This window comes from Micrasema longulum, unplaced genomic scaffold (genome assembly GCF_059751315.1).
Source record: "Micrasema longulum isolate JH-2025_06_02 unplaced genomic scaffold, ASM5975131v1 h1tg000880l, whole genome shotgun sequence".
Lineage (NCBI taxonomy): Eukaryota > Metazoa > Arthropoda > Insecta > Trichoptera > Brachycentridae > Micrasema > Micrasema longulum.
In genome coordinates this window covers 470,178-485,625 of record NW_028278072.1, presented here as the reverse complement: position 1 = coordinate 485,625, position 15,448 = coordinate 470,178, and the positions used below count along the sequence as shown (strand labels likewise).

Here is a 15,448-nt window from a genome sequence, read left to right as displayed (position 1 = left end):
CAAACACATAATCCAGACTTTTTTTTCTGTTCGTTCTATTTTTGATTTTATGTATTGTTTTCATGCTAATTAAGATTTACAAAAAAAAAAAAAAAAAGATTAAAATTGAAATGTCAGTATCTAAATATTTGAGTTTTTCCTTTCTCCTGTTTATTTCCTACCTACCCCGTCTTTTCTCTTCATGGTATACTGTAGATATTTAGTTTCTTTTTATTTCAAATTTTGTAAAAAATCATAAGTCTGTATTAACCAATAATACGTCCATTTACTTCTTATTTTCTCAAACTAAACGGTTCGGGTAGGAAGAAATTGCCTAAGGGCAATATGCCCACCCTTATTTGTATATAGATATAAATATGATAAATAAACATGTAATAAATCTTAAATTTATTATTTTTTATAGAATTTAGATTAGACTAGAGGCTAGATTGTGAGAAGCTAACGTATTTCATCGGAACCGGAATTATGTGTATTATATTAATTATATACATACCTCCATTCGATTTGTGAATGACAGTTGACAGCGTTTATCAGAGATTATAATATGCGAACAGATCCTAAACTACTCACATTAGATGTGAAAAAATTAGCCGATGAACATCGATACTGAATACTGATCATAACACCCGCTCGCGAGCTTTCTAATTATCACTTTAATTCTTATCAATATCTACTAAATAGATCATTAAAACTTTTTCGTCATACAGCTGCTGCCAGAGATGAAATCTATTTTATTTTCAACCACTTTATTAATTTCGACATTTGAAATACTCGACACAAAAGGGAATAAACACGGCTGTTAACCGTTTATCGACTCGATCTTGTTTCTCCGAATATGTTGAATTATGTTAAAGAGAAAGTACAGAATTGCTAGCTTACCTAGCTTAATGTGCACTGTAAGAGCATTACTTAGAAAGCAAATAAAAGGTTTGGCTTATGAACAAACTATCAAAGTTGAAATAAATTAAATGAATCCAATAAAGAATGATTCACATAAAATTATCAATAAAACTTCTTTGCTTAGTTTTAAATATAATATTTATGTGTGTTCCTTAAAAATATATGTAAACTTCCCAATCATAAAATCAAGGTATTGTGCAAAATTAATTAACTAAAAAGCGTATTTTTCACTCTGCTACTTCTTCCGTGTATTCTTTTCTTACCTTTTGAATAAAAAGAATTATAAAAATTACTAAAACTTAATCCTAATTCCCATCTAAAACTTTCCGAAAAATAACAGTTTTCGCAAACCAGTTGTAATAATATTTATTTTGTCTGTCCCTTAATAAAATACCTATATGATCTTCTTATACCTAAACCTTGTAACAAATATTATAGAATATTTAAATTTATTTCAGCAGAGAGGGAAAACATTTTTGCGAAGGGAATATGGAAGTCTAGGCATTTACAGGGCTTATGACATGTTATTGGCTGCTTTAAAGAGTGGTTATTGTTGAATATTATTGAAGTTCAAAATGTTGTAAACAATTTACCGGTCCTAAAGATGCCTTCTTAGACGAAAGCGCTCGTTGGTCAAAAATAAAATAATAGTATAACTAAACCGAGAAGTTTTATTGATAATTTTATCTAAATCATTAACTATGAAGTTGTATCAAGAAATATTTACAAAAAACATCACAAATCTAACTACAGTTGTGGATATCATGTCATTTGCAAAGCCTAATGCGATATCAAGGAATGACGTAGATTTTTACAAAATGCGAATGTGTTTGTCATGCAGGCAATTAATATTTTTTTGTTATTCTGTATAACCTTTGCTTAATATTACTACTTAAAAAAGTGTGAACTGGGTTTGTATGAATATCAGATAAAAATGATGTTCATCTATTGTTTTTCAAATCTTCAGTTTTTCTTCCGTTGATTGTTAATTGAATACAGATGTGAGAGTTTCCCACAGAAATTAAATGCGTAAATGTATAATTATATTACCGAGGAAACAACGCGAACATTAAATCTGGCTCATTATAACCCGTGTCTCGATGTTATCGTCATTTTGGTGGAGAGAATCATAATAAGGAGTGGTTATTGTGGAAAATCACAAAAATTCCGCGGTAATTAGAACAAGTGGATACTTACGGTCCAACCTCCTTCGGCTGTGTCTTGTTCACAGAACACCTTGAGAAACCAGTAAGTGGTCCCCCGAATCTGCAGGTAGTAGACTCCCGAGTCCCGCATTCCAGCGTTCAGCAGGTCGATACAAGAATAACCCTGTAACAATAAAGACAATCAAATAAATCATGCATAAATATGTATCGTTGCGCGTCGTCTTAAAAGTAATCGGATTGTAACTTAAGCCTAAACGCGTTTGTCGATGTCGACGACGCGCCGACGCGACGTCCGATCCGAGTTAAAACGACGGACTCTTATCCGGTAACAGACATACATGAAAGACGATTGTCAATTATTACACTTAATTATATTGACAATGTTTTGAGTTTTTCCAAATTTTTGTAGACAGGAACTTGAGGAATTGAGTTGTTGAAGCATAATTAGAAATCTCACAATTCTCTTTTCAAAGTTTTACGGCAATATCTCAGTAACTTCTTTAATGGAGATTTTTTAGTTTGCTTCTAATACCCTCAAATATAAAAACCTGCTTCAAAAAATGAGACCCGCTTAGCGGTTTAAAATATTGAAAGATACGGAGTATGATAACCTTAAAAGATTCGGTCACTTTGGAGAAACAAATCAAGTGATGCGTATCCTCTCAATGACGAGGTCTTACCTCTTTAGAGTAATAAGCTGATAGAGTCACCCATACGGAAAAAAAACATTCTACGATTATTGACCACGAACTTAGGTACAGATTACAGCAAAACAATTGCCTACCGCCCAGCCCATTACAGGTTTGTTGTTAAACTAAAAACGAAAATCAAAACAAACCAAAAATGTGGAACGCTTTTGTTCAATGCAACAGAGCCTTCTCCAGAGAATTATCTGAGTTGTACTCAACTCTAGTGAACAGACTCAAATAAATGGACAAAGCTGCTTTGGACTTTTTCATGGTCATGCGTATTTAGAGATCGGATCTTCACGCCGCTCCCCGTAGACAAACGTGTTTACATTTCACGAGATTTCAGAATCAAATCTGATTCTAAGGAAGATATTATTCAGTCTTACTTATCGCTTACTCAGTGTTTTTGCAATATTTAACATAAATCACTTTGACAGGATAAATATAAATGTTTCATACTAACGATTCTTGAGTCTAACTTATTAACTAAACGTCCTAATTAGTTCAATCTCATCACTACGATAAGACTTCACTTTTTACAGTTTGACATTAAGATTTAGCTTAATTATTCGAATTGAATTTCATGCATGTTTGATTTGATTTTAATTCGTTCCTTATAGTATTCGTGATTGAATTTACCATTTAACCTTAGCAATATTAAAAATATCACAAGATCTCAAATAATACTATTTTAATAGATTTTAAATTAATCGCTGATGCATCATGTGTTTTTTCCGCTTAAAGCAAAATACATTTTAAAAACGTAATATAATTATAACTTCAGAATAATCAACATAATATAACATAATATAATAACTATTAATATTTTATTAGTATAGACACTGAATCAAAAAGAGGTTTCCACGTATAACCTACATATTTAATCAACCCACATAAAAATCTAAAAAAATCACACGTTTAACGCTAATCTTCGTAAAAAAAAATTTTTTCGTATTTGATTGTTAGAAAGGCTTTAAAATCGCAAACCAAAATATTTTTTTGTTTTGATCTAAGTTAGTGACGGTTATTTTATTTTTATTGTTAATTCATAGAAAAATACACGTAACCAAAAAAAAACCTATCCCTAACTCAATGGGGCCCAGAGCCCTGTGTTGAGTTGGAATACAACGTAATGGAAAGTGGGAACATGCATATCATTAAAGAATATTTCAAATAACAATAATTATAAAAACAAAAATTTAATTAAACACCTGGACAACACGCTTAATAGTAAATAAATCTATTGTGATAATGCAGTAAATTATTTAAAAACATGGTAAAGAAGTCCTTACTGAATACTCTTTTTCTCGTGTTTTAAGTTCATAAGAAAAAAATTAGGTCATATGTATCTAATAAATCCAACTTTGCCAAAAAATGAGTTAAGCATGTTTTTTATGTGATTTCATTTCCCTGTTTTATATCAAAAGCAATTAAAAACGGTATACTAGAGTGAACTTTGCGCTTTCTTTCAAAACATCACCTTAATTTAATCTTTAATCCAATAATCTGGATTTCTGCAAATCCGAATATTCTTATTCGAAGTTCTATTGTGACGGGTCCCCGTGAATAGTTCTCGCCGTCCAAGCCCCGGTCCATAAAGAGCCTGGCTACTGTGTGGAAGGCGAGCGTTTACATTTTGCTAAATCTCCCCCTCCAAGCCCAGATCCGTAAAGTGTCGGACTATTAGGTAGGGGGCGAGCTCTTTAACATCCTCAGGTTTAACCAGTGCTTCTCCGAGGATGAGGCTCCTTTTATGATGTAAAGCATCACATTCACATAAAATGTGTATTGTGTTTGTTCGATCTGCCTTCAAATCTGGATAACGTCTGCCACTAATTAATCCGGATAGTTGGTGTTTTAGAGTAATCACAATCATCACTGAATCAAAGTTGACGATTATAAGTTTACTAATTTAAGAGCAATAAAAACAGCAAACTCTAATTATTTCAAAATAACCTAATATGGATTCAGACATATCAAAAAATATTATAAATAGGATTAACGACGTTACTTTCAAGCTGACAGCGTGTGGAAATTTGAAAAAGATACTCGCATTAAATGTGTCGTGAATAAGATTTATATTTTTAACCAATTAACTGCTAATAAATAATTCATTGATTAATGTTTCACAAATCAATTAACGGAAAACGAGACGTGTTGAAAGGTTATGTTTTAAATTGCATGAATAATATTAAAATTATGTTAAAAGACTGCGTATATTGAAACATAAAACAAAACAGGAATAATGATTTATTCAGTATATTTTCGCCAGTTTGGCAGACTCGTGGTTTGTTGGTAAGCGCGTTTGGCAACCACATACGAGATCCATGGTTTGATTTCCGTCAAGGTGGCCAGAAAATATTAATTCAAAACTGGCAACTGAAGCGCATTACGGATTGTTTTACCCCAATATGGCGTATCGTCGGTGGAAATATAAAATGCTGTAATGGGACAAACGTCAATTGTTCAAAAGACTAAATAAAATTTGAAAGGATTTTTTATTTCGTTGATATATTATATTACAATGTACTAAATACACTAGAGCAAACATTCCAAAACAATTAAATTTATCTCATTTGAATATTTAAAAAAAAAAACATATAATATGTTTACTAAGTTCATAAAATTGTTTTAATTTTCTCTTCCCTTTTTCTTCTGAAGAATTTACATCGTCATTCCCCTTTTCTCACTTAATGGTGTATAAGGCACAGTAGTTAAATACCAATCGCAGTACACCTCGATCATTTTTTGCTACACGAGGGTAAGATGATTAGTCTTTCGCTTCTGATGCCAGTACAAGAACAATAAAATATTGTAGATTTAAAAACATATATATATATATTTCATGTCAACCATGCCGGGAATCAAATCCGACCCCTCTTGCATAGTAGGTGAATTTGCAGATCACTACGCCACGAGAACGACTGTTATTTTTATAAATCAGTCAAATACTACAGTAAATATATTACAGAAGAGATGAAGTAAGTTTTATTGAAGAGAATATAGAAGTCTAGGCGTTTACAGGGCTTACGACTTACGATCTGTCATTGGCTGGTTTAAGTGGCCAATTTACACACTGCGTAGCATTTATATTCCTTCAATTTTTCCATCTGTGTTATCATGAAAAGTAATGACAAATATGTCAGAGATGTATTATACAGGATGTTCTTTAAACTCTGTCTCATCCGAAACCACAATGATCAGTATGGGCAAGAAGACATATTGGCATATTAAAAAAATATTTAGAACTAAGACATTTTTAAAAATAAAATATAAAAAAAAAACAAATGGTTGCTTACTTCTGCAGGAGAGAAGTGAGGGGAGCGCGGCGCAGTATCACTCCCCCCTCCTCCTCCCATCCTCGTTTCTCCCCTGCAGATGTAAGCAACCATTTGCTTTTTTTGATATTTTATTTTGATAAATTTTATTCGTTCTAAAAAAATGTTTTAATATGCCAATATGTCTTCTTGCTCATACTGATCATCGTGGTTTTGGATGCGACAGGGTTTAATGAACACCCTGTATACATAGAACCTGCCAAACATACCTCACATGACAGTATCACAATATTTCTTAACACAGAAATTACCAATGATATTACAACAATAATAGTTTACTACTCAAATGCCCTTCAAATAAGTTTTACCAAAAGAACAATAAAGTATTCAACCCTCACTATATACTCGTTAACCGTCTCTAGATAGTTAAGTCTTTATAAATAAACTAGCTAAACCCGGCAATGCTTTGCTATTGCTGGATTTGAGTACACACTTGTATATAGATTATGAACAGAATTTGATATAAATAGTAGTATTTAGTCTAAATTAGATATGCATAAATACATTATTATTTTTGTGTTTCGGATTACGTAAATTGTGAGGACAGAGAATTTTGATTAATATGTATTTGAACATGGTTTTCCTGTCTCTGTCTTGCAGATGCCTCCCGGCACTGTGCGAAAAAGACAACTGCATGTTATACCTATTTGTTAGAATAGACAAAATCGACGTTTTGTTGTCCCGTTTTCCGCACCTTAAAACTGAACCGATTTTGTTACTTCTTTAGATAGAGTATCATAATAAAATTTTCTGTATCTACACGTTTCGCGTTTTTTAAAAATAGTTGGAATTACAGAGTTTAAAGAACATCCTGTATAATACATCTCTGACACATTTGTCATTACTTTTCATGATAACACAGATGGAAAAATTGAAGGAATATAAATGCTACGCAGTGTGTAAATTGGCCACTTAAACCAGCCAATGACAGATCGTAAGTCGTAAGCCCTGTAAACGCCTAGACTTCTATATTCTCTTCAATAAAACTTACTTCATCTCTTCTGTAATATATTTACTGTAGTATTTGACTGATTTATAAAAATAACAGTCGTTCTCGTGGCGTAGTGATCTGCAAATTCACCTATTATGCAAGAGGGGTCGGATTTGATTCCCGGCATGGTTGACATGAAATATATATATATATGTTTTTAAATCTACAATATTTTATTGTTCTTGTACTGGCATCAGAAGCGAAAGACTAATCATCTTACCCTCGTGTAGCAAAAAATGATCGAGGTGTACTGCGATTGGTATTTAACTACTGTGCCTTATACACCATTAGGTGAGAAAAGGGGAATGACGATGTAAATTCTTCAGAAGAAAAAGGGAAGAGAAAATTAAAACAATTTTATGAACTTAGTAAACATATTTTATGTTTTTTTTTTTAAATATTCAAATGAGATAAATTTAATTGTTTTGGAATGTTTGCTCTAGTGTATTTAGTACATTGTAATATAATATATCAACGAAATAAAAAATCCTTTCAAATTTTATTTAGTCTTTTGAACAATTTACGTTTGTCCCATTACAGCATTTTATATTTCCACCGACGATACGCCATATTGGGGTAAAACAATCCGTAATGCGCTTCAGTTGCCAGTTTTGAATTAATATTTTCTGGCCACCTTGACGGAAATCAAACCATGGATCTCGTATGTGGTTGCCAAACGCGCTTTAAAGATATTATAAATAATATTATTCCAAAAGAAAAAGTTCAAAAACTCTACTAAATATTTGTTATGGGATCAAGGGGTTAAGTAAGTGGTGGTTGGTAAATGTAATTACTAAATCATGATGGCATTTCTTACAGAACGCTTTTTTCCTTCTTCCATTTAAGGCTTCGTGGAAAGTACAGCTACCTTATTAGTAAGCATAAGTAGAATTGATTAAATGTTCTTGATAAAGTGCAATCACTTCAGTGTCTTTAACACTTATTACTGGGAGTAAAATATAACCTAATGATTTAAACTCGATTGTCCATGCTAAAAACTTAATATCAGAGATATCGGATCCGATAACCTAATCTAATCTAACCTAACGATATATGTACTCTCGTACACGAAATCAATGCCAAAAAAATACTGTGGTAATGGTATTTTTTTCGACGACGTCGGATAAATTTCCTGCAGCGGTTTAAAACACGCATATTTTTAAAAATTAATCTTTTCGCGGCCTATGGAGCAAACGGCATACACTACGTTACCGCGCCATACTTAAACGCAATGATTGTTAGTAGCACACTCTGTGGGCTTGACGTGTGTCGTCAAAGTGGTGTGACGCCGATCACAAGCTGTTTTGTTTATATACCCGTTTTCAAACCCAATAATTACATTCTTATTTATTGTGTATGCAGACAATTGGTAGAATTCTATATTTAATTTGGTAATGTATCCAAAATAAAACAAGTTTATTTGATTACAATTCTACTTTATTTTTTATAAAATATACCAAGGGTATTTTGTGACGCGTTTCGTCTTGTTAGGACATTTTCAAACAAACTTACTTAAATATTTACAAAGTTTCCTTATATACTAAAAATAATTGCTATTTTATGTTTGTGGATTTCTATACAAGCCAAAATAAGTAGAGTAATTAAAATTCAATTAGGGTATACTAAGTATATTAGAGGAATATTATTTTTAGTATTTATTTATTTATTCATATTTTTCCTTACAAACTATAATTAATAAAAAAAATAAATTGACCTCACTGGGGTTTCCCGTGCCGAAGACACTTAAGAATTTAGTTTTTTTAAATTACATTTGAGAATAAACAAAGAAGACTCACTTAAAGAAAAATCATAATTAACGAATATTCAGACAGTTTTAAAAACAAGGTATTTATGTACATCTATATTATTTATATTACAAAACACACAATAAAAACAACAAAAACCTAACATAAGCTATACAGTTGTGGAGCAGTTGATTCAGCATTGGCATGGGCGAATGAGACAATCCATTTTACTTCTACCTAGCTCCACTATCCATTTTTTTATAGCCTTTTTAAACATTTTCTCATCACTAATGGCTTTAATAGATAGTGGAAGTAGGTAAGGAAACTTTGTAAATATTTAAATTAGTTTGTTTGAAAATGTCCTAACAAGACGAAACGCGTCACAATATACCCTTTGTATATTTCATAAAAAACAAAGTAGAATTATAATCAAATAAACTTGTTTTATTTTGGATACATTACCAAATTAATTACATTCTTGTTCTTAAAAATAAAATTAAAAATGTAATTAATTCATTTGTAATTTGTCGGCCTCGCAGTGCAATGGTCAGCGCGTTTTCCTATCGTGCAAGAGGTATTGGGTTCGATTCCCGGCATGGTTGAAATGAAATATTTATTTAAATGGGTGTTTTAGCGGTGTTTAGGGGGGTTGTAGCGGGAACAGTAAATAAATGACACAAAAGAGTTGGGGGAGAGACTAAAAATCATTTTAAACGTCTAAGAAAAGGGTAGTGACATTTAAAAACATTTTCAGAGAGTTCTTTTGTAAGAAATTTTAAGTGGAAAATGCTTTCTTACACAAGGTAAAAAGTAAAGCATGTAATAATTGGTAAGAATGGTTTTAATTAAAAATTAACTATTTCGCAATGAATGGCACAGGTTTAAATGACCAAGTGTTTACGATAATCATTAAATAGTCGGCCTCGTGGTGTAGCGATCAGCGCGTTTGCTTACCATGCAAGAGGTCTCAGGTTCGATTCCCGATATGGTTGATTTTTTATTTATTTATTTTTAAATGTTACACAGTGTGTAAAGTGGCCACTTAAACCAGTTAATGACAGGTCATAAGCCCTGTAAATGCCTTGACTTCCATATTCCCTTATTAAAGGTATTCTCCATCCCTGTTGTGATTTGTTAATTTTAATAGGGTGTTTTCACACTAGAATATTTCATAGTTCCTGGACTGGTACCTGAAGTGTAAGACTGAGCACTTTACCTTGATATAACTAAAATGATCAAGATACGCTGCCGTTTTTGTACCAATGCACCCAATGCACCATTAGATGTAGTAATGGAATGATGATGAATTGAATACTTTATTTATTTTTAAATAAATAAAAATTATTAATGAAAACGTGTTTTTTATTCGTTGATAATTATATTTTTAGAATCGTTAAAATCCGTAATAAATGTTTGATTTTTAACGGTATTCACGATTTGTTAAATTTCCTTTTTATGACAATTATGTGAGTACTTAAGAAATTTCGTGCCGCCAGATTTTTTTTTTTTAAAGCGTTTTCTCGGATTTACAGTACATAATAATGAATTTCACACTGAAACCGTTCTGAAATGTATAACGAAATGATGACATGATGATTATGAATTATTTTAAAATTCCAGAGTACTTACCCGTCTGTCATAATTTACAAATAACATAATTTGATAAAAATCCACAAGTTTCGAATTGAGCGGAAAGGGTGCGCACTTTGATGTTACTAGTAAAAATGAAAACGGAATCGTCATAATAATGCGAATTGGAATGAAAAAAAAGGTTTTGTTTACTTAAATATGAAGTAGTAAAGTAATAAAAAAACAATGTGTTTTCTTGTTAGAGTTAACAAGATCCAATTTTTTTTCTTAATTTTTTTTATTTGAAATTTATTTTTAAACCCTTACGGATTACATTAAATTTATATTCTATTTTTAATGACAATATTTTTAGCGTGTTTTGTAAAGGTTCTTTAGTTTTGTCTGGTAGTTTATTGTATCATTTCAGTCGTATTAGTCTCGACTGTCCTTGTCTCTTTTTAGAATGTTTTATATGATATTGTTATGTTATTCGTATTGTGTCCATGTTTACTATAATTTTTTTGAAATATTAATTCTTCCTGTATAATTACCTCGGTGTCTAATTTATTTTATTTTATTTTATTTATTATATGTACGGCCTAAGCCAATTACAATAGTTATACGAAGAAACGTAAATACAAAAAACTGAACAAACATAACATAAAATTATGATGCAAAAACTTTTATGAAAACTTTTAAAGGATTTCAGTTGAAAGTGTTTAGTTACATTTAATTGTTTAGTTAGTTTAAATAGTTCTTTAGTCGCTGTTAGATAAAGGAGGTCAAATATAAAACAAACATTATTTTTTTGTTTTGCTGTCTTTGTAGTCTATTTATGTCATTTTGATTTTTTGATCCCCATAGTAGTTGCATATGACATATTTAAGTTTTGACATAGACTTCAAACATTAGAATTTTGTCTGTATTTGGAACAAAGTTTTTGATTTTGAAAAAAAACTCGACAATGCCTTTTCTAATAAAATTATTCACATTTATTTATTTTACAGAAACAAACAGTCGGCAATGATACAACAACATAAAAAACATACAATTTAAAGACAGACCAGCGAAGTTTCTAAATAAAAATTATACATATAAAATTTTGGTACAACAAAAGGGTGTGTTTATTTGTATTTGTACGAGAGTAAGTGTAGAGGTGTGTGTGTGTGTATTTGTGTGGGATTAATTGTTCAGGTGTGTGTAAGTGTGCGCATCATTAAATAGCAAGTGGGATCGTATCGCAGCCAGAAAGAATGCGTCTTTATTTATTTTTGAATAAATTAAGGGGCGTGTTAAATATATCAATAAATGAAAAAAGCATTATAGTTAGAGCAAAAACGATAGAGGAGTGTTGTGCATAGTTAGTGCTACAGATTGGCAGGTGGAATAAATACTTATTTCTTGTCACGCAAAAGAGGATATTAAGATTTATTTTGGAGAGTAGGTTAAAATAACCTACTTTATTATTTAATAATTTATATAAATAGCATAATTCAGATATAGTGCGTCTATTTTCAAGGGTAAAAAAACAATTTTGTTTAGCAGATTGACTGTAAGTGCAAAGCGTTTTATTGTTTTTATAATCTAGGAATTTAAAACTATTTCGTTGAACATTTTCAATCTATTCTATGTTTGTTATGTATTATGAATTGTTTATGTCAATTGTCTGTCTTTTTTTAGTCCTGTTAATATATTGTACTTATACTTTATACTCTATACTGCTGATGACTTGATATTAATTAAGAAGGTCAACTGGATTCAAATAATAAAATAGTTTTAAGCGGCAAATCTTAATTACTATCAACAATAAATGTTACAGTATTTCCGTTACTTAGCTCTTTTAATTTCACTAGTTACACTTCGTTAAATTAATTTATAATTATTTCTGACGGTTTAAATTTAATTATCCTCTGTGATTTTTGTTAAATAAAATGTTTATAGCTGTTGCTGTCAGCGGAGAGTTATCTCGTTGACTCAGACGAATATTAAATGATATTATCGCAATACGCAAGCACGTACAAACTCCTATTATAAATATCTGGGAGTCCCAAGTTATATGACAGAAGAAAGTAAATAGGCAAAACGTGATGAAATTAGTTTCGTGTAAACGAACTGTTGATATTATTGCATTTAAGGTAATTTAGAAAAGTCGTTTTGTTGTCTTCGTTTTGTTAAATCTCGTATTTTACTTGGGTACTGCGAATTCGGAACTGCAATTTCATAATTCTTCTCTACAGTTTCGCCATTGTTTTCCTTTTTGCCGCTTTTATGATATGATTATGAAGAACTGAAAAAGATACTGTTTTTGATTGAATCCAATTATCCACCTGACGGGGACTAGAGATAGATTTCAGGTGTTTTTTGTTGTTTATGCAACGATAAATTGCCGATAAAAAGGATAAGTTCTTAAACGTTATATTGCCCGATTGTATTTTTTTGTTTTTGTTTTAATAAGTTAGCTCCGATAGCGACCGAGTTATTAGTGTTTTTAATTCGTTTATTTAAGTTTGACCAAGCGTATCGACAAGTTGTGGTTGATTAAAAAAACGTAAAAGTCTGCATAGGTCGTTAACTCTGTAGACATGTTCAAAATTGAGCGAGATTGAAAAAAAAAGAAAGGAATATTAATGTTCCCCTTGGCGGTTAAGAGCTAAGAGAAATTCAAGGGACACGTGAGAATGATAAGGGTCCAGTAAATGCCATGAACGTGACGAGAACTCTGCCATCTATATTACATTGCATTCAACTCGTAAGACACCGTACCAGGGCACACCAAAATACAATTATGTTTATGCATCTGGTATACGGATCACAAATGCGGCATTTCTGCAGAATATGAGCATGTATTTTGTGTACACATATACCATGCATAGTCAAACGAAAACGTTAACATTTTAAATACAAATATAAACATAAATCTAGTGTTTATACGGTAAGCTGCTCAAAATCGAATGTATTAACTTTTAATTCATTAAAACCAGTTGTTTATTGATATTTTAAACATTTGTTTTTCCGCGTAATAAGTCTAGATTCTGGATTTATGTAGATTAAACTGATTTAATCGCTTCGTGAACTTCAATATTAAATTAGTAATCGAATTCATTCAAATTTGTATAGGTGTAGAATACTTCAGTTATTAACGACGTGAGCTTCCGTAACGCGTGTTATTTTAAAATCGGTAACATGTGCAATGTGCATCCTTTCGTTACAAGAGGCATATCTTAAAATAATGTTTCAAATTAAATTTGAAATATTTACAGTTGGGTTCAATACTAACAAACTGCGAATTCAACAACTAAGCACTAAAATGGTGAGTTTTGTCATAATGGCTTTATTTTATTTGTTTTTTTATTTATTTACATTTTTTTGGACTTCATTTGTTACATTTTTAATTACAAATTTCGAGTGTATATAACTTTATTTATTGATAAAAACCAAAAATCCCACATAGGCGTGGCATTATTTGTAGAGCCCTATCAATTAAAATTCAAAAAAAGCATCGGTGTAAATACCTTTGTCATTTTCGAATCCATACCCATTAATGCATAGAGCACTGCATTGTTACTCCAAATGCCGTGGATCTCGATATTTTATTTTACATAGAAGGTAAATTTATCAATCTTACACTTCAGGTCTTAAAACAATTTAATTTTGCAGTTTAGAACGATTTTTAAAACCGATATTTCATATACACCCCGCCAGGAATCGAACCCAAGACCTCAAGCATGGTACGCCGATTTCCTTTTTTTAGGATTTTTAAAAGAGGGTAGCCATCGAGTCAAAAGCACCTGTCCGGGGTTCAGATTATATTGTTTACCCAGGACTATATTCTTCGTCCCCTCGGACATAGAAAAAATATTATAAAAGTAAATATCATGACATATTTTAAAACTGTTTTTTTTCTAAGTACCTTAACGAAGTATTTCAAAGTGAATAGAGTAGCGATTGCCATCGATTCAATGTGATATTTTTTTGTAAAAAATATTATTTCACTTTCTGAAATCTATTGTATAGTTGCGTAATTTAATGATGGGACTATGATTTCGTGTTCCGCACGTTCGCACCTGATTTACGCAGATTTGATTTGTTTGATTACCACAAATTATTTTTTAGTCAAAAATAAGATAAAAATCTAAACAAAATTGACGATTAACGAGAGAAAAGATTTTACAGTAATTCTTTTGATTGATAGAAAAATGGATTATCTGAAATATTGTTAGTATTTACAAATGTTTATAGACATGGGTGGATTCCTCCCGATTGGGAGTTATCAAGATTGAAATTTATTGCGACATAGAGAGAAAACATTTTAAAAATTAAATATGGAAGTATAATAGTTAACATAAATAGCATTCATCATTTTTTCTATGTTTTAACATCCACATTTCCTCAACTCTTCCATCAGCTGGATTTTTATTTTATTTAAAGAGCTGAAACCTTTATTGGTGTGGGTGAAATTTATCTGGCTGAATGGTATTATTTACTATTACTTACTAGGCAACGCCCGAAAATGCTTGAATTTTTTTTACTTCTCATATCAGTTGGTTTTTTTTTATTTTTATATATGTGGGAGTTGCTTTATTATTTACCTTGCTTATAATATACAAGGTTTATATTTCAAAAAGTGGATTTTTCTGCTATTAAATATCTTAAAATTTATCTAAACTATTGGGATCAGGAGGGATATATTAATGTGGGCTAATCAGGAACTTCTCAGCATTTGCTCACGTGGAGAGGAAACCACTTAAAACTCTTCAGGAGAAGCCGGCCTGTTGGCAGCAGTCAACAGGCCTTCCGTTCCACTAGAGGAGTGTTCGGCATTTTGTTCCCTACTTTGGTTTATTTTACCAATTGCCTGCACTATATTGATCATGTATGATACTACCTCTCGTGTGAGTTCTTTATTACCTATCACCGATGGGATGTCGCATATCAGTTGGTTCAATCAATTTATTTTATTCACATTATAAACAATAATCAATAATAAACATGAACATTTATTTTGAAACAAAAATCATGCCTTTTAGCATGCTTTCCTATTTCGAGATAA

General features: G+C 31.2%; 1 protein-coding gene across 1 annotated transcript in view; it reads right to left on the bottom strand.

Annotated features, from left to right (window-relative positions):
* LOC148278446 (uncharacterized) overlaps positions 1-15,448 on the bottom strand; it is a 224,739-nt gene that overhangs the window by 7,517 nt on the left and 201,774 nt on the right. Inside the window, exon 4 of the mRNA XM_088231389.1 lies at positions 2,098-2,229. Within this exon, the coding sequence (XP_088087515.1) occupies positions 2,098-2,229 (132 nt within the window). The remainder of the gene's footprint in view (positions 1-2,097; positions 2,230-15,448) is intronic.